The sequence below is a fragment of the Nyctereutes procyonoides genome, unplaced genomic scaffold (assembly GCF_905146905.1).
Source record: "Nyctereutes procyonoides isolate TBG_1078 unplaced genomic scaffold, NYPRO_anot_genome, whole genome shotgun sequence".
NCBI classification, from domain to species: Eukaryota; Metazoa; Chordata; class Mammalia; order Carnivora; family Canidae; genus Nyctereutes; species Nyctereutes procyonoides.
This window is the reverse complement of record NW_026575146.1, coordinates 73,758,689-73,785,356: the sequence shown is the minus strand read 5'-3', so window position 1 is coordinate 73,785,356 and position 26,668 is coordinate 73,758,689. Positions and strand designations below refer to the sequence as shown.

Genomic DNA, 26,668 nt, shown 5'->3' with positions numbered 1-26,668 from the left:
ATGGCTAAGAATGCTGGCCAAACCCAAACAAACCTGGGTTTGAATCTCTTCCCTCACCTCAAGGTGCAGTCTCCCAGGAGCCTCAATTTCTTCTGTATAATAAGACCAGCCTATTAATTCAACAAATCCTTGAGTACCTATTAAGTCCTAGGGGTTGTGTTTACAGCATGGGACAAAACAGACACAAAGGCACGGTCAGGACAATAGGAGGTGGAATGGAATGTCAAGGCCATACTACTTTGAATCTCAGCCTCTCTTTTCCAGGAAATGGGAAAAGGCTGCTCTGCCTAGCACTTCATAATGTCATGGAATACTCTGGGTCCTGATTGGCTGAGGGCCTGGCATAAAGCCAGGTTGGCTAATTTTCCTAAATGTCCTTATTTTTAACTTGATACCAAAACACCCTATTTAGCTGGATCCAAGACCAGACAGCATCAAAGGTTGTACTTCCCCCTTGTCTTGCAGCTTAGGTGTCATATCACCAAATTCTGGCCAGTGAGATAAGAACAGGCAGATTCTGTAGCAGTTTTTGGAAAAGATCCCCCTAAGTCAGCTGTGTAGACTTTTGGGCTTTTCTCTTTTCCTTCTTCCATCCTGCTGCATTCTAAGGATGTTGGAGAGGAAAGGTAGAAGGTTTCCACTGGCTTGACTACATCCAGACCTCTTTTATGCAAAAGAGAAATCAATTTCTTTCTTTTCTTTCTTTCTTTCTTTCTTTCTTTCTTTCTTTCTTTCTTTCTTTCTTTCTTTCTTTCTTAGAAATAAATTTCTGTCTTGCTTAAACCCACTATTATTTGAGGTTTACCATAACTCCTAATAATACAGATGCTTGAGGGACCAGTTCAGGTTCAGTTAGGCTGCAAGTTAGACCATTTTTGTTTTGTTTAGTTTGTTTAATTTTTATTTAAATTCCTATTAGTTAACGGACAGTGTAATATTAATTTCAGGTAGGTTAGGCCATTTTTTGACCTGGTTTCTGAACAAGTACTTATTGACCATATACTATGTACCACGCACCTTCGTAGGGATGAGGGTGCACTGGAACAAATCAAAATCCCTGCTCCTGTGGAGTTCATGTTCTACTGGAAGAGACAGAAATAGTAACCAAAAAGACAAATGTTTATTGTGTCACTTGATGGTAAGTACTAAAAAGAAGGATAAAGGAGGACAAATGAATGAAAAAGATTTTTTTTTTGCAAAATCTACTTAAACCTAGTGTTTAATTTTAATGTACCATTCTGTTTACCCAACCGAATATGTAATGTTGCTATCATCTTTCCAGATAAGATAGCTTGAAATGCTCTTTAAGATTCTCAAATTAAGGGATCCCTGGGTGGCGCAGCGGTTTAGCGCCTGCCTTTGGCCCAGGGCGCGATCCTGGAGACCCAGGATCGAATCCCACGTCAGGCTCCCAGTGCATGGAGCCTGCTTCTCCCTCTGCCTATGTCTCTGCCTCTCTCTCTCTCTCTCTCTCTGTGTGACTATCATAAATAAATTAAAAAATTAAAAACATTTAAAAAAAAAAAAAGATTCTCAAATTAAGGGGCACTGGGTGGCTCAGTGGTTGAGCATCTGCCTTTGGCTCAGGCCATGATCCCAGGGTCCTGGGATCAAGTCCTGCATCAGGCTCCCTGCAGGGAGCCTGTTTCTCCCTCTGCCTATGTCTCTGCCTCTTTCTCTGTGTGTCTCTCATGAATAAAAAAATAAAATCTTAAAAATAAAATTCTCAAATTAAGAATTTGATGCTCAGGGATCCCTGGGTGGCGCAGCGGTTTGGCGCCTGCCTTTGGCCCAGGGCACGATCCTGGAGACCCGGGATCGAATCCCACGTCGGGCTCCCGGTGCATGGAGCCTGCTTCTCCCTCTGCCTGTGTCTCTGCCTCTCTCTCTCATTCTGTGTGACTATCATAAATAAATAAAAATTAAAAAAAAAAACATTAAAAAAAAAAAAAAGAATTTGATGCTCAGTTGACTCGGAGGCTCTGTCAGTTGAGCACCTGACTCTTGACTTCAGTTCAGGTATTGATTTCAGGATGGTGAGTTTGAGCCCCACATTGGGCTCCATGCTGGGGACCTGGTCTACTTAAAATTTAAAAAAAATCATAAAGTGAAAAGAATTATTGTCATAAAATAGATGAAGTCTCCATGATTTTCTTTTTTATTGTTTTTTTTTCCTTTACATATAGAAATGAAGAAGAAAAAGAAATCGTGCAAACCATCCATGGGAAAATCTACTTTAACCTTATCAATTTATGCTTTTCCAGTGGCACTGCATCACTTGGAGAAAAAGAATATTATTACATAGGAGTGTGATATTATATATATATATATATATACATATATATATAAACATATGTAAATTTAAATTTAAATTTAAACTGCCAATTAAAGAATAATTGGAGGACAGCCCCGGTGGCTCAGCGGTTTAGCGCTGCCTGAAGCCCGGGGTGTGATCCTGGAGATTCGGGATCGAGTCCCACGTCGGGCTCTCTGCATGGAGCCTGCTTGTGTCTCTATTGTGTCTCTCTGCCTGTGTCTCTACTGTGTCTCTGCCTCTGTGTGTGTGTGTGTGTCTCATGAATAAATAAATAAAATTCTTTTTTTTAATTTTTTTATTTATTTATGATAGTCACAGAGAGAGAGAGAGAGAGAGAGAGAGAGAGAGAGAGAGAGGCAGAGACACAGGCAGAGGGAGAAGCAGGCTCCATGCACCGGGAGCCCGATGTGGGATTCGATCCCGGGTCTCCAGGATCGCGCCCTGGGCCAAAGGCAGGCGCCAAACCGCTGCGCCACCCAGGGATCCCAATAAATAAAATTCTTTAAAAAAAATAAAGAATAATTGGAAGGAGCAACTATTTAGCGCCAACAGGGAGGTTTTCACTGATGCTGTGAAATTTAAGCAGAGCCACATGGTGGAAAATTCTAGTGCTAATCCATATCTGGTTGTGGTAGGTGGAATAATAGCCCAAAATGTCCACACTCCAATCCTTGGAACCAGTGACTATGTTACTTCCCATGGTACAAGGTACTTTGCAGATGTGATTTAGGTTAAGGACTTTACTGGACACCTGGGTGGCTCACTGGTTGGACGTCTGCCTTCAGCTCGGGTCGTGATCCTGGGATCCGGGACCAAGTCCCTCGTTGGGCTCCTCACAGGGAGCCTGCTTCTCCCTCTGCCTATGTCTCTCTGCCTCTCTCTCTGTGTCTCATAAATAAATAAATAAAATCTTAAAAAAAAAAAAGGTTAAGGACTCTATGATGTGGAGATTTTTCTGGATTATTTGGGTGAGCCCCATCTGATTGCATGGGTCTTTATTTGATTTTTATTTATTTTATTTATTTATTCATGAGAGACACAGAGGGAGGCAGAGACACAGGCCGAGGGAGAAGCAGGCTCCCTGTAGGGAACCTGATGTGAGACTCAATCCCAGGAAGCCAGGATCACGCCCTGAGCCAGGGCCAGACACTCAACCCAACCGCTGAGCCACTCAGACATCCTGATCTGATGGGTCACTAAAAGCAGAAAGCCTTTCCCAGCAGGAGGATAAAAGCTGTGAAGACAGAAAAAAGAGGCAGGAGGGGTGCTTGGGTTAGTCAGTTAAGTGTCTGATTCTTGATTTCAGCTCAGGTCATGATCTCAGGGTCCTGGGATTGAGCCCCGTGTCAGGTTCCATGCTCAAGCAGAGAGTCTGCTTGTCCCTCTCCCTCTGCTCCTCTCCCACTCACTCTCTCTTAAATAAATAAATAAATAAATAAATAAATAAATAAATAAATAAATAAAAATAAGATCTAAAAAAAATGCAATATAATAAATTTGTATTGTTTTCAGCTCCTGAGCAATAAGAAAATGATTACACTGGTTCTTCTCTCTTCCCAGGCACATGAGAGAATTCTACTTCCCCACCATCATGCTATTAGGTGAAACCATGTGAGGGATCCCTGGGTGGCGCAGCGGTTTGGCGCCTGCCTTTGGCCCAGGGCGCGATCCTGGAGACCCGGGATCGAATCCCACATCGGGCTCCTGGTGCATGGAGCCTGCTTCTCCCTCTGCCTATGTCTCTGCCTCTCTCTCTCTCTCTGTGACTATCATAAATAAATAAAAAAAAATTAAAAAAAAAAAAAAAAAAAAAGAAACCATGTGAGTATTCCTGACCAACGAGCTATGAATGTAAGTGCTGGAGTCATTCCTGGGCCAAAGCATTTATTTCTTGTGTGAGACCAGTCAGCTCTCTCCCAGCTGCAGTGATCAAGATGCCATGGATTGCATTTGGTGCAATGATAAGATGGTAGATGTCTCTCAGCTGGAGTTCTTGAATGACTCTGTGGAAAACCATCCCTTGCTGACTTGGATGAGACACATACACGACCAAGAAATCAATTTTCATTTGTCATTCCAACAGAGCTAGCTAAACTGAGTAATGGAAGGTCTCAATGGAGTGTGGGCACTAGCTTGCTGTTATATGAGGAAGTACATCCTAGGGAGAGAGAATAGCAAGTTCAAAGGCCCTGGGACAAGTGTGCTTGATTTTTAAAAGAACAGGAAGGAGGTCAGTGTGGCTGAAGAGGTGTGAATGAGGGGGAGTCGTAGGAGGTGAAGTCAGTTATGTGGTGGAAGTACATCATGTAGGGCTCTGTAGGGCAGGGCAAGGACTTTGGATTTTATTCTGAAAGAGATGGGAAGCCATTCAAGAGTTTTGGCATAATAGGATCATGATCGGACTTGGGTTTTAAAGCCAACATCCTGGTTCTATATGAAGAAAACTATAAGGGGGTGAAGGGAAAACCAGTATGGAGACTACTGTAAAAATCCAAGAGAACAATAGTGGTGGCTTGGACTGAGTAGTAGCAGTGGACATGGTAAAAATGCTTGAATTATGAACATATGGAGTTGGTGGAGTGTACAGGATTTGCTGATGGACAGGACATGCGGGTGGAGCAGTGAGGCAAATGCCTCACTAAACTGGCTTTAAGAGAGAATGGAGAGCAGCCTGGGTGGCTCATGGTTTAGCACAGCCTTTAGCCCAGGGTGGGATCCTGGGGATCTGGGATTGAGTCCCACATCAGGCTCCCTGCATGGAGCCTGCCTCTCCCTCTGCCTGTGTCTCTGCCTCTCTCTCAGTCTCTCATGAATAAATAAATAAAATCTCTAAAAGAGAGAGAGAGAGAGAATGGAAAAAGACAAGATAAAACATACAGTTTTCTTGAAACAGAACACTTCTTAGAAAATCCCTTAAAGGGGATCCCTGGGTGGCTCAGCGGTTTGATGCCTGCCTTTGGCCCAGGGCATGATCCTGGAGACCCAGGATTGAGTCCTATGTCGGGCTCCCTGCGTGGAGCCTGCTTCTCCCTCTGCCTGTGTCTCTGCCTCTCTCTCTCTCTCTCTCTCTCTGTGTGTGTGTGTGCTCTCATGAATAAATAAATAAAATCTAAAAAAAGAAAATCCCTTAAAGAGGGGTTCCTGGGTGACTCAGTTGGTTGAGCATCTACCTCCTGGTTTTGGCTCAGGTCATGATCTCAGGTTCATGAGATAGAGCCCTGAGTTGGGCTCTGCCCACAACACAGAGTCTGCTTGAAATTCTCACTCTCCCTCCTCCTCTACTCCCCTCCCCATTCTGTCTCTCTTTCAAATAAATAAAATCTAAAAAAAAAAAAGAAAGAAAGAAAGAAAGCCCCTTAAAGACTCCTAACTCCTGCTCCTAACTCCCCCACCCTGGACCCACCTGGAAGCCAAAACAAGTTTCCCAGATATAGGGTATTATTGGTGGCTTGGGGGTTAAACAATCACCTCCTGGAGGCTGGAACCTGCCTTTTTCAGTCTCACAAGGAGCATACAAAGAACCTTGAGTGGAGGGCCTTTCTCTCTTCCTAGTAACTTAGGACATCAGGGCCTATTCCTGGCTTTCCATTGGCTGAGAGGCCCACTTTCCTCTCAGGGAAGGAACAGGATCGCTCTCCAGGGCCGAAGTCCTATCTGTTCCTCTGAGAATCCCTCCAAGTCCTCCCTCAATGACTCTCCTGCAAAGATCACCCAAATCTGAAATGCTGTGGTCCATTGCAGCTACAGGGGGCAGAGGTCAGGGTGGCAAGGAAGGTCCTAGGCCATGACAACCTTCCATGCCATAGTACTTACTGCTCCTTGGGTTTTTTTAGCTCCATCCCTCTGGCCTGTAAGTACCCAGCTCTCGGGTGGGAGTAGCATTCTGCTTAGCACCAAGAGATGCCATACCACTCTGTGGCTCCCCGTTGGCTATTCTTGCAGGAAAGTGTTTAGGCTGCACTTCAAGACCAGATGAACCTCGGTCACAACCCTCTAGATATTCATTCCAAGTCCCTTTATTCCTTTCTCGGAGACTATCCTAGGACCCACCAGGAACACAATGTTCCGAGGCACCTGGGTGGCTCAGCAGTTGAGCATCTGCCTTTGGCTCAGGGTGTGATCCCAGGGTCCTGGGATCGAGTCCCACATCAGACTCCCTGCAGGGAGCCTGCTTCTCCCTCTGCCTATGTCTCTGCCTCTCTCTGTGTGTCTCATGAATAAATACATAAAATCTTAAAAACATTGGAACGCCTGGCTGGCTCAGCGGTTGAGCGTCAGTCAGCCTTTGGCCCCGGGGCATGATCTCGGGGTTCCAGGATTGAGTCCTGCATCGGGCTCTCTGCATGGAGCCTGCCTGTGTCTCTGCCTCTCTCTCTGTGTGTGTGTCTCACATGAATAAATAAATAAAATCTTTTAAAAATGTATTAAAAACAACATCAACAACAACACAAAATTCCTACAGGTGGAGCTTTCCGGAAATATGGTACCGCGGCCCTTCCCTTTGGCGCGTTTCCCGCCTTTTCTATCTGCCCGCCCTCCTACTGGCTCTGGCCAATCACCAGGCAACACAAATCTGACGGGCACCGCAGTGTCGTCATCCCAGCTCTGCGGCTGGATTAGGGATTTTGCCCGGGAGCAAAGCCGTCTTTTGGCTGTAGGTTTTCTACCTTTGCCCCTCAATATATGAGTGTCTGTAGCCGAAACTCCCCCAAGATTTAATTGTTTATTTAGGGGCCTAGCCGCACAGTCCGCAGCCCAAACGCCTGGCGGCCCAAAGTCCCGCTGGCGGTTCGCGGCCTTTGGCGGGTCCCTCCGGCCGCCGCGGCGCGGGCGCGTGCCAGTGACATCACAGGCTCCACGGCACCTGATTGGCTCACTCAGGGACGCGCCGTCGTCGAACTGGAAGGCTCAGCGCAAGCTGGCGTCTGTTCCTCCCGCGGCGGTGCAGTTCGCCCAGGTCCCGCTGTGGTGCTCGGGTCCGGGCTTGGGGCGGGGGGCCGCAGGCCGCGGCAGCCCCCCGCGCGCTCCTCCAGCTGCAGCCGCCGAAGAGGCCGGGCCCAGCGTGGCCTCCAGGGCAGCGCGAGGCCGTGGCGGTCGAGGACCAGGCGCGCGGGATCGGGGCCGCCGGCCGCGCTGCCCAGCAGCAGGTAGTCGGTGTCGGGCTGAAGGCGCAAGCAGCCGCAGGCCAGGTCGGCGCGGGGCACCCAGGCGTCCTGGCTGCCGTGGCGCACCGGCCGCGCCCGCTGCTTGTAGACGGCCAGCACGCGCACCGCCAGCCGCTGCCAGGCCTGGCCCGCCGCCTCCGACGCCAGCACCTGCGCGCGGAGAACTGCGGGGAGGGTTGCGGTCAGGCCCGGGCTGGGGGAGCCTCTGGGGTCGCGCGGGGTCAGTCCCGCCCGGTGAGGAGGGGGACAGGACCCAGGGGTGGGCTCCCAAGGTACCCTCAGGGAGGAGACAATGAACGTTTGAGGGTGAGAGGTGGGGGGGGTCCTGGCCCTGTGTCATGAGTAGTGGAGCCTGCTGGAGGAGACATGGTCAAGGCAAGGAGGGGCATGGCTTCTGGATCGTGAGATGGGGTTCCAGGATTGTCATTAGGAAGGGTGGGGTGATGGAGGTCTCCTTGGGAGGGGAGGCCGAACAGAGAGAGGAACCTAGGACTGTGGGACGCTTTGGTTGGGGTTTATACTGGGAGCAGCAGATGCCAGAATGACTTAAAGTGTGGGGAGGGATAACCAGGGGACCCTCCAGTGGGTGTGGCTGGGAACAAGGCAGAAGAGGTGGGTCCAGGGTTTCAAATATGGCACAGTCAAGAGACATTGAAGCGGAGCCCTTGGAAAAGGATATTGGCTCTGGGATGAATTTTGGGAGCCAGAAGGAGGTCAGAACTTAGGACCTGAGAATTGAGGTCATAGTGATGGTGATTCAGAAAACATGTACTCTCTGAAGGGCTGAGGTGAGATGATGGGAGGCAAGAAGTATCTTAAGATAGGCAGGACCCTCCATTCAACCAGCCTCTCTTTCTCCTTCCATCCCCAGGAGGCCCCCTCTCTCCCTCAGAGCTGTCCATCTGAAGGAGAGAGTGACACTCCGCGAGGCCAAGAACATGGGGAAAGAGGAGATATGGGAACATAGGGAACACCCCCACTCCGCTGCCCCTGCCCCCATCTGGTCCTAGAATCAGGAAGGGTTATTGAAAGTCCCCCTTTCCATTTAAGATGAGAAGGATAAACGTGGAGAGGGAGGCAATCATCAGAACACCTTGAGTAACCCACCGGCCTTTTTTCTCCCCAGCACTCACCGTAGTCCTGCTGGCAGTATCTCCGAAGGCTCATATGTACCCTGGTGTCCGAGACATTGCAGTAGTTTTGACACTGAGGGTCTGGGGAGGGTTAGGCCATCTGCAGTGGTCTCCCGAGGCCTGGACCGCAGAGGTCTGCTCCTGCCCATCCCCCTCATTCCATCTTGATGGACAACTGGGGTGCCCCACCCCAGGACCCCTTGGGACTGGGCTCAGTGGGCCACCCTGTATTGCCATCTGGGGGCCCAACAGCCCATCCCTAATCCCTCTTGGTGCCAGGGTTCTCCACACCAGCCTTACCAGAGCTGTAAGCACCAGGGGTAGTAACAAGGGGTGTTGTTGCCTCCGGAATTCCTGTGAGAGACCAAAGGAGAAATTAAACTTTTGCCCCTCCCCCACTTCCAACAGGAATCCAAGCATCCAGACCCTGTGTCTGTTCCCTTAAAGCCCGAGTATGAGCACCCTTTGCCCTCCTCCCCCAGGACCTGGAGTTGGTCCCTAGTCCCTTCCTTTTTTTTTTTTTTTTAAGATTCTATTTATTTATTTGTTTGTTTTAAATTTTATTCATTTATTCATGAGAGACAGAGAGGCAGGCTCCATGCAGAGCCTGGGTCCCCAGGATCACACCCTGGGTTGAAGACAGGTGCCAAACCACTGAGCCAGCCAGGCGTCCCAAGATTTTATTTATTTGTTCGTGAGAGACACACAGAGAGAGGCAGAGACACAGGCAGAGGGAGAAGCTCCATCCCTATGGAGCTGGATGCGGGACTGATCTCAGGACCCCGGGATCAAGCCCTAAGCCAAAGGAAGCACTCAATCACTGAGCCACTCAGGCGTCCCCCTAGTTCCGTCTTCCTTCAGATCCAGGAGCGTAGACCCGCAGCCCCCTTCTCCCTCAGACACAGGAGTCCAGGCCCCTAGCTTCCCCTTCCCAAGACTAAGGAGATTGGGATTTGAGTCCCCTCCTCCCCCAAAGGCCCAGAGTATGACTTCCAGCCTCTAGCTTCCATCTCTCAGGGACCCAGCCCTGAGCATCCTTGCCCACTGGGATCTGGGATGTCCCCTTCCCGTCCCACTTAGGACTTGCAGCCCTGACCGTCATGACTCACGCTGGCAGGGCATCCAAGGAGAGCGGCTCTGCTGGTAGCCCGGACCACAGCGGTTGCATGTGAGGCCAGTGACCCCTAACTTACAGGAGCACTGCCCACTGGTCTGGTTGCAGATGCCCCCTGTGGCCCCGATCGGGTGACACTGGCAGGCTACATGAGGAGAGGAGGTGGGTGTCAGTGCTGGCGTGGGGACCTAGAGGCACCCTTCCCAGTCACCTGGCCCCTCCTCCCTCCGCCCAGGAGTCTGGCCTTGCTAGGCCCTTTCCTCCTAGGTCAGGCACTCACCCCTACAGGCCTTACGGCTGGTGATGGGCTGGCCGGGGTCCCTCCAGAAGCCCGGCTGGCAGTAGTGGCAGTGCCTCCCAGCCGTGTGGTGGCGGCACCGCTCACAAACGCCCCCACTCCGGCCACCAGACAGTCTGAAGAGCTCAGAGTTGAACCTGCAGCGTCGGGCATGCTGGTTGCAAGAGCAGGCTAGAGACAGGACGGGGGCAGACACATCAGGCTCCAGGGTCCAGCCTTCTGTTCCCGGTCCCGAGCTTTCTCCCCATTGCCCTCAGGAGAGGAAACAAAGCATAGGTGCAATGAGATTGCCTGGGGGTTTGCGGGTCAGCCCAGGCCCCAGAACCTCTTCGTCCTCGTCTTTAAGCTGGGTGCACTGGACCAGAGTGGGTACGCATGAGGGGTCCGGCAGACCTCTGAACATCTCTGTGGAACTGGGGGCTTAGAGAGGAGTGGCCACTCCAGGCGTGGGCGGCGGGGTCAGCCCCCCTAACCTGTCCACTCCTCACTGTGCTTCTTGGGCAAGTGACTTCTTTCTGTAGCTGGGTCTCCCCAGCTATAAAATGGCAGTACAGTGCCCACTTTGTGAGGTTTAAAGGAAACCAAAAGGATATAAATTCCTTGACCTAGGGCTTGACACAGAGCACACCTTTGCCTGCCGAGAGCTGTGCACCCAGCACCTTGCCTTAAGTCCTCAGCGCCTCTCATTCTCAAAGCAGTTCCATGAGGCTTGTGCTGTCATCAGCTCCATTTTACAGATGGGAAAACAGGTGGAGAGAGGCCAAGTCATCTGCCCAAAGTAATGCAGTTGAGGGGAAGTCAGTGGCAGGATCAGAACCCAGGGCTTCTGACTCCAGAGCCTGTGCCTTGGCAACCAGTCTAGTGTGGTCCACAGCTCATGTGAGGATTCTGTGCGGTGTACGTATGTGTGTGTTTTTGGGGAGAGCTGATCAGTGAGGTAGTGGCTCTCAGACCTTACCACTCCTCAGAGTTACTGGGAAATATTAAAAAAAGAAACTGCAGGGCAGCCTGGCTCAGCAGTTTAGCACCACCTTCAGCCCAGGGCATGACTCTGGAGACCTGGGATGGAGTCCCACGTCGGGCTCCCTGCATGGAGCCTGCTTCTCCCTCTGCCTGTGCCTCTGCCTGTGTCTCTGTCTCTCTCATGAATAAATAAAGTCTTAAAAAAAAAAACTGCAATGGGGGTGTCTGGGTGGCTCAGTCGGTTACACATCTGCATTCTACTCTGGTGACTCAGGTCATGATCCCAGGGTCCTAGGATAGAGCCCTGCGTTCTCAGGAATCCCTGTTCAGCAAGGAGTCTGCTTCTCTGCCTCTCCCTCTGCTCATGCTCTTGCTTGCTTGCTTGCTTACTCTCTCTCAAATAAATAAATAAAACCTTAAAAAATAAAAAAAGAAACTACACAGCTTCCAGGACCCACCCCCAGGGCTTCAGCTGGGCCCACAAATCTATTTCTAGCAAGCGTTCTGAGCAAGATGCTGATGGAGGGGGTCCGTGGACCATACTTGGGAGAGATTTAAGGAGTTTTTGATTCTCGAGGGGTTTGAGAGGCCTGGACTGGAAGGTCCTGAGAACACAGAACAGCAGCAGGAAGGTCAGGACACTGAGGAAGCTGTGTGTTCTCAGAAAAATGACTTGCTTCCCTAAACCTTGGTTTCCTCCCGTGCAGTGGGGATCTCAGTCCCTCTCCCAGGGCTGTCGTGGGCCTTAAGAGGTGCCTCTTAAGAGATACTCTTCAGATTATTAGAGGGAAGAATCATGCGTTGGGCTCTTTTTGACCTGAGGGTGATTACTTCACCTCCCCTCTGTCTGGAAGGCTCCAGTGGTAGGAAGGGGTTCAGACCACCATGCCTGTAAAGCCAGCAGCTCTGCCACAGGACCTAGTCCCACCCTCTCCACACAGACCCTGCTTCATCACAACACTGTTGGCTTCTTACCCAGGTTCAGAGGCCAGTGCCATGCTCAGCCTGGGGCCGTGTGGGGATCTTCAGAGGGACTGCCTCCTCAGCTCCCAGGCCCCATCCAGGCTCAGGATGAATCCCGTCCCACCCCGAGGCAATGTGAGTCTCCCCTTCTCCCCCCGCCCCTGCAGGGGCCTCAAAGCTGGCTGGTGGGAATGGACCAGAGGTGGCGGGGGCAAAGGGTCTAGGAATAGACCCTGGTACAGATGAGGACAGAGTAGGGAGCCAAGGACGGTGGGATGGGCTGTAAGTTACTCCACGTGACATTGCAGGAAGAAAGAGAAGAGGAATGGGGCAAAGAATTGGAGGGTTGAGAGAGAGGAGGGGTGTGTTGTGTGTGTATCTGTTGGTAGAGCAGATGTGCCTCCCAGGGCTGCAGGAGCAGTGGGGAAGGGCCCAGACTCCAGAAGCTTCAGGTCTGGAAACATCATGGAGGGGAAAGGGTGTGGAGTGGGCCTGGGGAGCCCTGGTCTAGCTGGATGGACCGGTGGATCGCCCATTATCTGGGAAAGTCTGTCTCCCTAAGTCCAGTCCCAGCCCTGCAGTTTGTTGGCCCTTAGGGCAGGTGGTACATGCCCTCAGGGCCCCCCCTTTCATCTGGGAAATGGTAACGTGGCAGTCGCACAACAAGCTCTTCTTTGGGGCCAGGTACCATATTAAGCTTTATTCCAAGGACCTTATACATAGTGACCCATTGGACTTTCACTACAGCCTGTAAAAGAAATACTGTCATTGTCCCCAGTTTACAGGCAAGGAAATGGAGGCACAGAGAGGTCAAGTCACTTGCCTGTGGTCACATAGCTAGGAAGCAGAGGAGCTGGGACTTGAGCCCAGGCTGGCTTGCTGCTGAGCCCATGTGCCTGTCTGCCACCCTAGAGCACGTAGCATGATGGCACCTGATAGGCAGGAGGGACAAGCCAAGACCCAGAGCTGACACTTTGTAGCTATGTGTCTTTGTGCAAGGGACCTCTCGCCTCTAGACTCAGTCTCCTCATCTATAAAATGGACCTGATGACAAAACCTGCCTGGTACATAGCTGGTGATTGGTGATGTCCTTAGTGAGTAAATATGTCCCCCATATTGTTGATTTGATGAGTCAGGAAAGGTCCAGCTGCCCAGTTCCCCACAATCATTTAGGAAATGTTATTCATAGCAGCAGCAGCAGCAGCAACATAGAAATGGCGTGTGGGGCAGAAACTGGAGCCCCTTACTGGGCAGCTGGAAGTCGGGGTAGCAGGGACTGGGGTAGGCAGGTGGGAGGCTGTGGGGGAGGCAGAGAGGGGACTGGCTCAGGAAGCAAGGTGAAGCCAGGAGCAAGCCGCTGTAGGGAGGGAGAGGGACCAGGGACCAGGGACTGGCTGCTAGAGAGTCAGGGAGCACGGATGGGGGGGGTGAGGGCAGGAGGGGGGCACCCAGGACTCACGCAGGCAAGGGTGGGGGTGCCAGGGCGTGGCAGGCCGCCAGGGCCAGTCTCGATGGGATGGGCGGCAGCTCTCACACCCCGGGCCCGTGGTGTGGTGGCGGCAGCGGCATCGGGGGGGCCGGGCACGGGCAGCACAGCGGGCCGCGTGGCCATGGCACTGGCAGCGGCCCCTCACTCCGGCTGCCGCCAGCCCTGCCCGGCCCCCAAACTCCACGCGGAGGTGACTGACTACCACGCTGGACTTCGGGCCTGGTGGGGCCCGGAACGTCACCTTCTCAGGGCCTCCCAAGGCCCCAGGCCAGGCAGGTCTGCGCCACAGCGATCTCCAGGGACCTCCGCTGGCCCAGGCAGCAGACAGGACCAGGGCTGGGGATCCTGGAGTGCAGAAGCGCAGGCTGACGGATGTCAGGAGGAAGGGGCCACCCAGGGCCAGGGTTAGGCTGCCATTGCAGGTGGCCCGGGGGCTGAGGTCTGCCCCCAGGGAGAGGGCGCAGGCCTGGGGACAGGAGGCTGCCGTGCCAGCCAGCTGGGTCACTGGTGGGAGGCAGAAGCGGGGGCGGCCACCTGGATGGTAACATGGGTCAGCGGTGGCCTGGCTTAGGAGGAGCCAGAGGGCAAAGATCACAGGCATGGTCCCAGCAGAGCAAGCACCTGGAGAGGAGAGGAGTGACCAGGCTGAGGGCCTCAGGCTGCCCTCGTGGGTCAGCCTCCCCCCACAGGCTCTGGGGGGAAACCCTGGCATTCCATCCCTAGCCCTGCCCAAGCCCCCTCTCTGGCTGCTTCTAAGCGAGGAAAATAGTTCCATCTGGGGAGAATTACTGTTTACATAACCCAGAGGGAAAAGAACGCAAGCAAAATTGAGAATTTTGCCTGAACTAATCTGCAGCTTAACACCCTAGAGCTATCATCGGTGTCAGTGTGGAGGGGCAGGGGGCCCTGGGGAGAGGGCCAGGGGTGCGGGCGGATGGGGAAACCCAGACAGGCCACAAGGGTGGGGGGGCTTAGAGGCAGATGAAGCTCCGAGACAAAGTAACAAAGAGGGACAGAGGCACCCACAGCAAAGACAGAGGGGAGGGGACGCAAGTCTGCGGAAAGGGCCAGGTGCAGAAAAGGAACCATGGGGATGGGGGAAGCTGGAGCCCAGACGGAGGGGGCACCCAGATCCACAGGGAGTGGGTGGAGGGGGAATGGAGTCCCAGGAAGCCTGGGGCCAGGACGGACAGACAGGCAGACCTGTGGGCTCAGAGACACCCAGGGAGCAAGAGAACAGACAGCCTGCCGGCCTGGCCTGGCCTGGCCAGTGGGAAGGTGGAGGCGGGGAGGGGAAGTGGGGGCGGGGCAGGGCGGGGGATCAGAAGCCTGCGGCCAGGCCCCTGGCCCACGAGGATCAGAGCGGAGGCCCTTTCCCACGTGGGGCCCTAACCTTGTTCTCCACACCCAGGGCACGGAGGGGGATTAGCGCCAAACAACCCTCCAGCCTCCTCCACTGCCACCCACCCCAGCCTCCACCCAGCCTTAACCCTTTCCCACCCAGGGACCAAGCCTCACCCTCAGAAGTGTGCTGAGGATGAGGAGCTGGAGGGGGGGGGTCACCCAGGGACTAGAAACCTGGGTCACTCTGGAGCTGGAGCATGGGGTTAGGAGAGCAGATGCGAGCCCCCTCAGAATTCAGGGTTGGGAGGACCCCAGACTTGGATTTCTGAGGACTTTCTGTTCACTGCAACCCTCCCTACTCCTACCTGCCATCCTAGGCCTCCCGATCTGCAGAGCAGAGCCCCCACATTCTCTACCCACCCTAAGGTCCTCAGATTAGAAGAGGGAACAGTTATGGGGGGTGTCGGGTGCTGCCTAGGGGGAGGGGTGGGGGAGGCAGGGCAGAGCCAGATGCCATGTGGGGGTGGTGGCTGAAGTCCAGACTCTGGGATGGCAGGGGTGAAGAAGGACTAGGGGCTGAAATCCGCCCCCCCCCACTCCCTGTTGTCCCCTTCCAGGGCAGCCCCTACTGAGGAACTTCCTCAGGTCTGGTGCCCTTGGAGCCTTTCTGGGCCCCACTGACCATGCCCCTGGCTTGCTCCTGGCCCAGAAGTCTTGTGAGGCATCTGGGGGTGCAGGTGGCGTCACATCACCCCAGCCTGATCTCACAGCCCCCACCATATCCCAACTGTGGTTGCCATGTACGGAGACCACCTCCCCCTGCCCCAGAGAACAGGCATCAGCCTCCACCCCTCCCTATGAGCCTGGCGCCATTTTGCACACTTGCGACCGTGGGCATTTGCCCTGTCTTCTTAGCGCCAGCTTCATTAAGGACCTAGCCCCCATCTCCTACCTTGCCTTCCTTGCCTGGGCAGTTCGTGGGGTACCATTTTCTGGCCCATTGCACCTGGACAGCCAGGCCGCGAGTCCCCCGGTGTTCCTGGAGGATCCAGAAGCCAGCCCCTGCCCATCTGGGAACCCAGATGTGCAGCCTCCAGCCCCTATCCCTCTTGGGAGCCGGAGTCCACTCCCACCCCCTTTAAGGAGCAGAGTCTAGCTGTGCTCCTACCAGACCCATAGTTAGGCCCCCATGCCTGGGCGGTGAGGAGGTCCATCTGGGACCCAGGCTCCTTTTCTCTGGCTTTTTTGCATGCATCCCACCCCTTTGCCCCTGACGTTGGCCAAACCTGTGCCCAAGAAGAGAGGGTCCTCTGCAGCTAGCTCCTCATGTGTTCTTCCCTCTCGCAGGAGCTTGGCTGCGGGGCGGCAGCGTGGGCTCTCAGGAGTGAGTGCCTGAGTGCCGGAGTGGCTGTTGTCAGGCCCCAGGCTAGTGGGGGTTCTGGGCGGGAGCTCAGAGCAGAGCCCGCAGAATCCAACACCACCACCGCTCCCCACCCCCACCCCCGCCCCAGTCCCCTCGCCAACCGCAGCCACTTTCTCCCCGCAGGGACCCCAGCCAGCCACGCCACCCAGGACTGTGTGGGATGTGAGGGATGTCGCCCCAGGGGGGCCCGAAACCAGGCAGCCCAGAGCACGCTGGCCCAGGAGGCTAAAGACAGGTAGGATGGGACAGCAGACTGTGGCCCCATGGGCTTCTGGGGTCTGGGGTCCCTGCTGCACTCACACTCAGACCCCTGTCCCACTGACTCCCCATGGCACTGACTCCCCACAGCTCAGCTCACCATGTGGTGCTGCAATCCTTGATCCATGGATCTTTGATCCTTCAATCCAGATCCATTGGGTTGGGAAGGGGCTGACTTGCCAGGTGACTATCAGGGCCTCTCTCCACACTGAGGCAGGACCCCCAGCTGGCACCTCCTTCCCTCTGGAACCTTCTGTCAGCTGTGGGTAAATTCAGCATTGAGGTGAGTTACTTCACACTCTAAATATCTGTGATTTTGGAAGGATCTGGGCAGCCACCAGGAAACCCAAAGACTTGGGCCACTTTCTAAGACAGCAGGGAGGGAGGTGAGGAGATGAGAATCGCCAGACCTCCCTCATCCTGCTTTGGAAGGAGAGGGCAGGGACGCCAAGGGGGACAGAGCCCAAAGCCAGCCTACCCACGGCCAGTTCCTACAAGGCCTCAACACTTCAGTCACAAAATTTTCATGCAAATGTGACTGTCAACTATTACAGAGCTAATGATTTTGACTAGAAAAATAAAGCTTTCTATCACTTCCTGCTGAGAAAAGCAAGAGTCTCAGGAGGATGGGGCACAGATATTTGCCAGCCTGTGGTTTTGAATGTGTTTATTGAGGGGCCCCATGGACCTGACCCTGACAGGGATTTGAGTGTCGCACTGTTGGGAGCCTGCCCTGAGGTCTGGAGGGCACAGCCAGGGCAGTCTCTGATTCTGGGTCTGGGGGACCCCCATGAACCACCCTAGAGAGGCCAGCCAGGGTGGGAGCCAGGACGAGGACATCGGATTTGAAATTAGGCTGTGAGGAGGAATTGGCTGCAAGAGAAGGGGTTTGGGGGTGGAGACACCCCCAAATCAGAGGAGGCATACCAGTTCTAGGGACAGGCAGTGTGAGCTACAGGGTAACGCTGTGGAATATTCACCACACGCATCCATCTAGCAAGTGCGCCCCGAGTCCCTCCTGTGTCCATGACCCCCACCCTTGCCAGACTTACAATCTGGAGAGGAGAGATCACTACAGGAAAGTATTAAGTAATTCTGTTCTAGAGAATGGCAGAAGGTAACAAGTGCTTGGGAGCAAAAGCAAGCAGGGAAGTGGGGTGGGAGTCTGCAGGGGACATTTGTTTGGGCTGAGACCTGAAAGCAGTGAGGGCAGCCCCCCGCCCCCCATCATCAGGACCCAAGGGCCTGGGGTAGACAGAATCTGGGGTAGAGAGGGTGGCCAGTGCAAAGGCCAGCCTGGCTGCCTGAGATAATTCGAGGTTTAGGTCTCTGATTTATTTTGCTTTACTTTCTCCCCACCCCGTTGGGAACAAGCAATTTCTTAAGCTAATGTGACCTGGAGGGAAGCTTTCTTCCTCACTTTTGTTTTTAATAGCCTGAGCTGCATGAGGTGTTTAGCACTTTGAGGGGATGGGATGGGGGGAGGGTAGAAGCAACGTGAGCCTGGAGGAAAGAATTCTCCAAGTTGGGAAGGAGGCTTTTTTTTTTTTTTTTTGGATAAGAGTTCCTCAAGTACTGGGCACCTTGTCCCTCACATGGCCCCAGAGAGGAGGCAGGACCTATGTGGTAGCTCAGCAGTGTGGAACCCACAGCTCTGGGTTTACAGAGAGATCTTTTATCCCTATCTTGGTGGTCCAGAAAAGACAGGCGCCAGGAGGCAGAGCAGATCATACTCCATGTATAACGACCGAGAGCCTGCGTCTGAGTGCTCTCCTTCAGGAAGACTAGAAAAATCCAGGACAGTAATGGAGAACAGATTCCTGAGCCACACTGCCTGGGTTCAAAATCCATGCTCTACCTCTTTCCTGGCTGTGTGACCTAAGGCAGCTTTCTTAACCTCTCTGTGCCTGAGTGTCCTCATCTGTTAAACGCGAGCATAACAATCCGCCTTCCTCCCGGGAGGGCATGAGGTCTAGATGAGCAAAGACAGCCCTGCAGTCTCATAACGGAACCTCCCTGGATCAGACGTGTTCCAGAACCTGTGCATCGGCACTGTAGTGGGATGTGAGGTCTGGGCAGTATCCCATAATCAGATGTTACCGTTTCTGCAGCAAAACGTGGGCATCTCAGGAAGTCAGTCTACAAGTCACTTTGGGCCACATTTTTGTCTCCAAATTAGTTCAGTTAGGGTTGAAGTTGGCCACCAGTTGTTGGGAAGGTGATGGATAAGGAATCGCAGGTGGGAAAGCAAGCATTGGGGCCAGTGCCTGGTGCACCCAGGCAGGGACCACAGAAGCAGTACCCCTAATGCACAGTCTTTCTCTGACTTTCAAATTGTTCAGGCCAACAGAAAGCCAGGAGAGGGAGCTCTTGAGATTCAAGGACCAGGGCTGCTGGATTCGCAGAGCCTAGAGGAACCGAAAACTTGGGGTGCCTTATTCAGATTGATTGATAGATAATTTCTAGCTGGTGAGAGCAGAGCATTAAACCAAGTGCAGCCCCCCCCCTTTTCATTAAAACATGTAAACTCTACTCCCAACATGGGGCTCAAACTCATAACCCCAAGGTCAAGAGCCGTCTGCTTTCCTGACGGAGCCAGCTGGGTGAAGTGCAGGCCCTTTTGAGTGTGGGCCGGGTACAACTGCTCGGGTCATGCACCATGGAGGTGGCCCTGGGTGGTGGGTGCCTTTGTCCTGAGCTGCTGCTTCCTCCCCAGTAGCCCAGGCTCCAGTCCCTGCTCAGCTCCCCTGCTCTGTCTTTGGAACCTGGCCCACCCCGCAGGCTGGCTTGGAGTGAAGCTGGAGTCTTCCCTGGGCGGACCTGAGCTGAGCAGGCCATGTGTTAAGGATTGGGGCAGAGTTGTCACCAGCCCCATGAGAAGAGGGGCTCATTTTTTGAAATTCTGGCAGTAGTCTGGGCATTGCTCGGACACCCCAGTGGAGGGAGTGTGATGTCATACTCAGCCTTCCTGCGGAAGAGCCAGCTGACCTTGCTGGGGACCCACAAGAAACATTTGAGGAGGGCCCAGGAGTGTTCAGACTTCCCAAAGGGTCAGGTTAATAAATAAAGTGAGGAGCCCTGGAATATTGGAGAGGGAGTAGAGGGGGGGCTGGCAGAGGGAGAGAGAAGGGGAGCCTGGACAGGGGTGGAACAGAAGCCAGAGGATGAAAAGTGGGGGCCCCAGCAATCCAGTGCTTCCTTCTGTAGCCCCTGGAATGGCCACAGAGAAACCACAGGTGGAGGGGAGAGTGAAAAGCGGGTCAGGACACGCTGGACGCCACTCGACTCGCTTGGCTTAGTTGAGTGAGGGAACCAGTGATTTGGGGGTGAATGTGACTCAGGTGCTGCCAAGCCATCACTCGTGACTGCGTCCTCTGTCCTCCCTGCAGCCCTGATGGGATTCCGGGCCACTTGCCCTTCCTTCTCTACCATCTACTTCCTCTTCATCATCTTCGTGGTGTCCACCATCTTCCACTGCCACCGGCGCCTGGCTCTGGTGCCCACCCCCTGGGCCTACTCAGGCCGCGTGGTCCTGCTCCCCAGATACCTGCCCCGGGGGGCGTGTTCACCATCAACTCCAAGGGCCGCCTGGGGAACCAGATGGGTGAGTACGCCACCCTGTACGCCTTGGCCAAGATGAATGGGCGGCCGGCCTTCATCCCGGCCGAGATGCACAGCACGCTGGCCCCCATCTTCAGAATCACCCTCCCCGTCTTGCACGGCACCACGGCCAGCAGCATCCCGTGGCAGAACTACCCCCTGAACGACTGGATGGAGGAGGAGTACCGCCACATCCCGGGGGAGTACGTGCGCCTCACCGGCTACCCCTGCTCCTGGACCTTCTACCACCACCTCCGCAATGAGATCTTGCGGGAGTTCACCCTGCACGACCACGTGCGGGAGGAGGCTCAGAAGTTTCTGCGGGGCCTGCAGGTGAACGGAAGACAGCCGGGCACCTTCGTGGGGGTCCATGTGCGCCGGGGGGACTACGTGCAGGTCATGCCAAACGTGTGGAAGGGCGTGCTGGCTGACCGGGGCTACCTGCGCCAGGCCCTGGACTGGTTCCGGGCCCGCTACCACGCTCCCCTCTTCGTGATCACCAGTGACGACATGTCCTGGTGTCGGCAGAACATTAATGGCTCCCTCCGCGACGTGGTGTTCGCGGGCAATGGCCTTCAGGGCTCCCCCACCAGGGACTTTGCGCTGCTCACGCAGTGTAACCACAGCATCATCACGGTGGGCACCTTCGGGATCTGGGCAGCCTACCTCGCGGGTGGGGCCACTGTCTACCTGGCCAATTTCACCCTGCCCGACTCCCCCCTCCAGTGGATCTTTAAGCCGCAGGCAGCCTTCCTGCCCGAGTGGGTGGGCATCGCGGCCGACCTTGGGCAGGCCAGAGAGAATGGCCTCTAGCCCCTCGAGGTCAGCATCTCTTTCTCCCCCTCGGCCGACAGGCAGTGCCCGGGCACCACCAGGCATCTCCAGGCCACCATGCTTCCTAGCTGAGCTGAGGGACCTCAGACAAGTCACTTAATCTCTCGGGGCCTTAGGTGCCACCTGCAGAGTGAAAGTAACACAGAGCTTACCTCAGCAGTCCTGCAGCAAGTTCATTTAGTGTCCTCAGGAACACATCATGGCTCTGGGTTTGCTTGGCAGTTGGACCGTTGGTACTAAACAAACCATTGAAGGGCTCCCCTTCAGCAGAGGCCCTGGCAGCGAATTTGCAGGCTTCATACCCAGCCTCTTCTAGCACACCCTGTCTCCTTCCCCAGTCACTGCAAGCCAGCCTTGAGAAAGAACTAGAAGATCTAATCTCATCTCTCCATTTTATGGGTGGAAAAGCCACGCTCAACCCACAGTGCGCTTTCCCTGGTGAGGGCAGTGGCTCTGGCTGCTGCTCTGGCTCTGCAAGTGGTGCCTGAAACCACGAGGAAACTGCCCTCAGAAAACGAACCTGCCTGTTCTGGCAAGTTCCTGCCTGGGAGCCCAGAAACTTCCTGCCTGCTGCATGCTCCTTGGCCATGACCAGGCAGGTGTACGGCATGCCCTGAACTTTCTGGTTGCCTTAAGAAACCTAATTTTTGCCCTCTCCTTGTCTGCAGCTTCTGGAGTGGAAGTCCAGATGTCTTGCCCTTGCCTCCTGAGAGGGTTTGGCGAAGCTGTGCCTGCCGTCAAGTACAAGGGAGCCAGGTGTCTTGGGCAGCAAAGAATTCAGGCTTTAGGTTTCATAAGGCCTTAGCATGAAAGGGAGGGAACCCAGAGTTTGAGGGGATGAATCTCAGGGAAGTACTCTCAGTGGGGAGGTGAGGGCCCTGGCCATGTGTGTGGATGGGGGGTGGGGGCCTCACAGTGCTGGCCGGAGTCCAGCAGGACTCCACACCACTTGGCCTGCAGCAGCAAAGCCGCCAATGTTCTAGAAGCGGTGGGCAGACCTCAGGAGGCCCCAGACAGGAGCACAGCCATGCCAGCCTCCACCTGCAGACAGACGTCCTCACTCTCGGCACTGCCTATGCCCCGGGCACACTCTGAGAAACCCCCCGTGTAGAGAGAAGTTGGATTAAGTGATCACAATACGGGTTTTCCTGTGTTCAGTGCATTCAGAAGTATGGAGATACCGGCACATTTATCCGTGTAATACTCCTTTTTGAATATTAAAAAAAAAATCTTGATCTCATCCCTTTCCTGTTGTTAATTCATTCCAAATGTCTTAATTACCTGAATGCCCATTTCCTGGCATGCTTGAGGTTGAGCACAGGTGTCCTCACCTATCAATAATATATCTCCCCAGAGTCTTTTGACCCCAGTATACTTCCTTAAGTCCCGATGGAGTCATCATGGTCTGGGGCCTAGGGTAGGGGGATGCTAGGGAAAGTAAGAGGGGTCTGGGAGGGGGCCTCTGTGTGAGCTATCCCCAGCTGCTTAGCAAATGACTCCCAAACCTAGTGGCTTAAAATAACTGCAGCAATTTATTAGCTCTTACGGTTTGTGTGGGTCAGGGATTCAGGCGTGGTTTAGCTGGGTGGTTCTGCTTGCCTTACTTATCCAGGGAGGTTGCTGTCGGGTAGGTGTAGGCAAGGGCTGGTCCCTCTGAAGGCTCTCTGGGGAGCTGGGGGGGTCCCGCTTCGAGGGCTGGAAGCTCTGCTGACTCTGGGCTCTTTTTAAATTTTATTTTATTTTTGGGGGATCCCGGGTGGCTCAGCGGTTTGGCGCCTGCTTCAGCCCAGGGCATGATCCTGGAATCCTGGAATCGAGTCTCACGTCAGGCTTCTAGCATGGAGCCTGCTTCTCCCTCTGCCTGTGTGTCTGCCTCTCTCTGTGTCTCTCATGAATAAATAGATCTTAAAAAAATAATTAAAAAATATTTGTATTCATTTATTCATGAGAGACACACAGAGAGAGGCAGACACACAGGCAGAGGGAGAAGCAGGCTCCCGGGCAACCCCGGTGGCTCAGCGGTTTAGCGCTGCCTTCGGCCCAGGGCATGATCCTGGAGACCTGGGATCAAGTCCCACATCAGGCTCTCTGCATGGAGCCTGCTTCTCCCTCTGCTATGTCTCTGCCTCTCTCTCTCTCTCTCTCTCTCTGTCTCTCAAAAATAAATACAATCTTAAAAAAAAAAAAAAAAGAAAAAAAAGAAGCAGGCTCCCTGCAAGGAGCCCAATGCAGGATTGGATCCCAGGACCCCAGGATCATGACCTGATTCAAAGGCAGATACTCAAAAAAAAAAAAAAAAAACACAAAGGCAGACATTCAACTACTGAGCCACCCAGGTGTCCCTCATTTTTTTTTTTTTTTTTAAGATTCTAGGGATCCCTGGGTGTCTCAGCAGTTGAGTGCCTGCCTTTGGCCCAAGGCGTGATCCTGTAGTCCCAGGATCGAGTCCCACATCGGGCTACTTGCATGGAGCCTGCTTCTCCCTCTGCCTGTGTTTTTGCCTCTCTCTCTGTGTCTCTCTCTCATGAATAAATAAATAAAATCTTTAAAAAAAATAAAGATTCTATTTATTTGACAGAGCGCATAAGCAGGGGGAGAGGGAGAGGAAGAAGCAGACTCCTCGCTGAGCCAGGAGCCCAATGTGGAGCTCCATACCAGGACCCTGGGATTATGACCTGAGCAGAAGGCAGCCACCCTTAACCCTCCTCTGAGCCACTCAGGTGCCCCCCTCATTTTAATTTAATTGCATCTCTGAAGATCCTGTCTCCAAATAAGGTCACATTCTGGGGTCCTGGGAGTTAGTACTTAAACATTTGCACTTTTGTGGGGGACAGAGCCTGTAACACTGGCCACCATGGGGCTCCCAGCCCTCTGCCCTCGAATCACACAGGCTTTACTTCCCTTCTGTTTCTCCCCTACAGGATCATTTACCTGAGCAGGGTCTTTTCCCAAATTGCCCCTTTTGGAGAGACTCCAACCAGAAGGGTACAGGAAGCTGAGCCAGGACCTCTGGCCCTCTACCACCTGCCACAGTATCAAAGTACAGAAGCAAATGGCAACCATGTCTCACACTTCAATAAAATAACCCAGTGCCAGGTCCCTCCTCACAGCCCCTCCAAATCTCTCCAACTTTCCCTGCTCTGCTCTGTGCCCTGGGAGGCTGTCTGATAGCATCTGCCGTAGACTGGACGTTTGTGTCCCTCCAAAATTCATGTGTTGAAGCCCTAACCTCCCAATGTGCTGGTGCTGGTATCTGAAGGTGGGACCTCCGGAAGTGATTAGGGCGGGGGTGGGGAGAGCCCTTGTGAACACAATTGGTGTCCTTGTAAGAGATGGCAGAGATGATCTTTCTCTGCCCTCTGATGCAAATCAGGAAGTGGGCTCTCACCAGGCAACCCAATCAACAGGCAAACCTTCACCTTGGACTTCAGTGTTAGAGCACCCAGCCTGTGGCAGCCCCACTCTATCGCTGTTTCCATGGGCTCCCCGCCCCAAGGCTCCTGCTGACTCAGGGCAGTGGGATCACAGTCCAGAAATCAGAGGCGGCGAGTGAAGCTGGGAGTGTTTATTCTCTCTTGCTTCACCTGCCCACACCTTGTAACCCATCCTCTTAGACTCCTCTCCAGGTGCCTCCATATGAGGGTTCCCGCTCTTGCTGGGACCCTGAGCGATGCCCCCCTGCCCTGGGATTTTGGTATCACAGAAAAGAAATCCCCGCATGGACACGGCTCCAGTGCCTTGAAATCCTTTAGCTTAGCATGAGGACATGGTCTCGGTCAGAATCAAGTTGATTCTGAAGATAATGAAGAGAGGTGATATTGCCTGCAGACTTCACTCAGGGGGCAAAGATGAAACCCAGGAGCAGCCACAGGGCCAGTTCCCACAGGCAGGGGCGGGGGTAGGGGTGGGGGGGTGGGCAGCACCAGCTTCCCACCTGTCTCTTCTCGCACATCCTGGGCATGATGTAGGCACCAGGGGAGGATTCATAAGATCCATCCTCCCAGGGGATCTCTGGGTGGTGCAGTGGTTTAGCACCTGCCTTTGGCCCAGGGCGCGATCCTGGAGACCCGGGATCGAATCCCACGTCAGGTTCCCGGTGCATGGAGCCTGCTTGTGTCTCTGCCTCTCTCTCTCTCTCTCTCTCTCTCTCTCTCTCTCTCTCTCTCCTCTCTCTCTCTCTGTGTGTGTGTGACTATCATAAATCAATAAAAATTAAAAATAAAAAAAAATAAAAAAAAAGATCCATGCTCCCAGCCACCCTCCCACGTTATCTCCTGGGGTGGGAGGGTCCCCCCCACCCAGGAAGGGGCCCTGCTACCCAGAACAGGCCTGCGGGGTTCCGGGAGCTGGGTGGAGTAGTGCAATAAGATTCTATTTAGTTCTGTTTAATCTCAAGGCAAAGGGAACCCAGCTCTGCTCCTTATGTTTGAAGTGCCTTATTTGAAGAGGAAGTAAGTGACTCTTAGAAGGGCTGAAGCAGAAATTGGCCAGCTGTGAAGCATAAATCACACTAAATCAGTCACAAATATTTATTGAGCTCTACCCTGAACTCAATGACCTCTTCCTTGTCCTCACCACAGGGGACAGAAGGAAGCCCAGGACCGGCACCACTCCAAAACCAGCATCGAGCACACCATACCTGTTTGTTACGGGTCAAGTTGTGTCTCCCAAAAAGATAGGCGGAAATCCCAACGCCCAAGATGTCAGCTTGTGCCCTTATTTGAACACAGGGTCTTTGCAGGTAAACTAGTTCAGATGAGGGGCACCTGGGTGCTCAGTGGTTGAGCGTCTGCCTTCAGCTCTGGTCATGATCCTGGGGTCCTGGAATCGAGTCCCACATCAGGCTCCCCATGGGAGCCTGCTTCTCCCTCTGCCTGTGTCTCTGCCTCTCTCTGTGTGCCTCTCATGAATAAATAAATAAAATCTTAAATAAAAAAAAAAAAAGGGCAGCCTGGGTGGCTCAGCGGTTTAGTGCCGCCTTCAGCCCAGGGCCTGATCCTGGAGACCTGGAATCAAGTCCCACATCGGGCTCCCTGCATGGAGCCTGCTTCTCCCTCTGCCTCTGCCTGTGTCTCTGCCTCTCTCTCTCTCTCTCTCTCTCTCTCTCTTTCATTCTCTCTCTCTCATGAATAAATAAAATCTTAAAAAAAAAAAAAAGGCTTGAAGTTTGCATTGTGCCCCTTGTTACAGCAGCCCTGGGAAACCGATACAGTGTTTCATGCCTGTTTATTGAATGGCTTGGACAAGCACTGAACCAGTTCAAGCATTGAACTTACTTAGCACAGCAGCAGATTAGAGACACAAGCTGCCTTGGCCCCGGCCCTGAGTTCCTGGTCAGATCAGGGAATCCAGTGGCCAGTGAGGGGTAAACACCAGGTGTAAGTCAAGCAAGGTGTGACCTGGTTGAATGTGGAAAGCCATAGAGGCTAGAGAGGCATGCCACAGGGGTGACCTAGCACCCACATCCTTGCTTGTGGCTTATAAGTCCCCTGAAACCCTCAGAGGCCAGAGAGCTCTTTCCAGGAGAAACAGGCTTGTCGACCAGATGCCTCTACCTGAATTGAGCCAACCTGGCTGGGGGCTCTGGGCACCTTGGGTCACGACCAGGCTTTGAGCCCAACCAGAAATGGATTCCCCATATGGTGCCATCCCCTCTGGCAACCTTGGACTTGAATGCAAGGAGCCAGGGCGGTGGGGTTTGCTGAATAAGCCTCATTTCTCAGCACAGCTGATGCTCATGACATTCTCAGTGGAACTAGTCAAAAGT

General features: G+C 53.6%; 2 protein-coding genes across 4 annotated transcripts in view; one reads left to right on the top strand and one right to left on the bottom strand.

Moving 5' to 3' along the window:
- LOC129500309 (galactoside 2-alpha-L-fucosyltransferase SEC1-like) overlaps positions 1–21,060 on the top strand; it is a 33,930-nt gene extending 12,870 nt beyond the window's left edge. Inside the window, 4 exon segments of the mRNA XM_055310591.1 lie at positions 11,970–12,088; positions 16,333–16,444; positions 19,857–20,003; positions 20,006–21,060. Coding sequence (XP_055166566.1) covers positions 11,987–12,088; positions 16,333–16,444; positions 19,857–20,003; positions 20,006–20,880 — 1,236 coding nt within the window. The 5' untranslated portion in view covers positions 11,970–11,986 and the 3' untranslated portion in view covers positions 20,881–21,060.
- NTN5 (netrin 5) lies at positions 7,027–21,126 on the bottom strand. 3 transcript variants are annotated; one of them, XM_055310588.1, is made up of 10 exons: positions 21,054–21,126; positions 16,568–16,727; positions 16,073–16,178; positions 15,739–15,825; positions 13,413–14,063; positions 10,010–10,198; positions 9,725–9,874; positions 8,916–8,969; positions 8,616–8,696; positions 7,027–7,646 (listed from the first exon to the last, which is right to left on the bottom strand). In XM_055310588.1, the coding sequence occupies exons 2-10, from the start codon at positions 16,592–16,594 to the stop codon at positions 7,195–7,197; spliced, it is 1,797 nt and encodes a 598-aa protein (XP_055166563.1). In that variant the 5' UTR covers positions 16,595–16,727; positions 21,054–21,126; the 3' UTR covers positions 7,027–7,194. The 3 variants fall into 3 exon arrangements, with proteins under 3 accessions (XP_055166563.1, XP_055166564.1, XP_055166565.1); XM_055310589.1 differs by lacking the exons at positions 9,725–9,874; positions 10,010–10,198; XM_055310590.1 differs by lacking the exons at positions 16,073–16,178; positions 21,054–21,126 and having other exon boundaries at positions 16,568–16,723.
- Between the last annotated feature and the right edge of the window lie 5,542 nt (positions 21,127–26,668).

Bases quoted from the DNA above. Each gene is read 5' to 3' on its own strand.
- NTN5 (XM_055310588.1), bottom strand. From the start codon at position 16,594: ATGGATCAAGGATTGCAGCACCACATG. The intron at 15,826-16,072 runs GTTTGGCCAACG...TGGATCCTCCAG, and splicing joins CCCTCTCTTCTTGGGCACAG to GAACACCGGGGGACTCGCGG. The intron at 10,199-13,412 runs GTGAGTCCTGGG...TCCTGTCTCTAG, and splicing joins GCACCCCCACCCTTGCCTGC to CCTGCTCTTGCAACCAGCAT.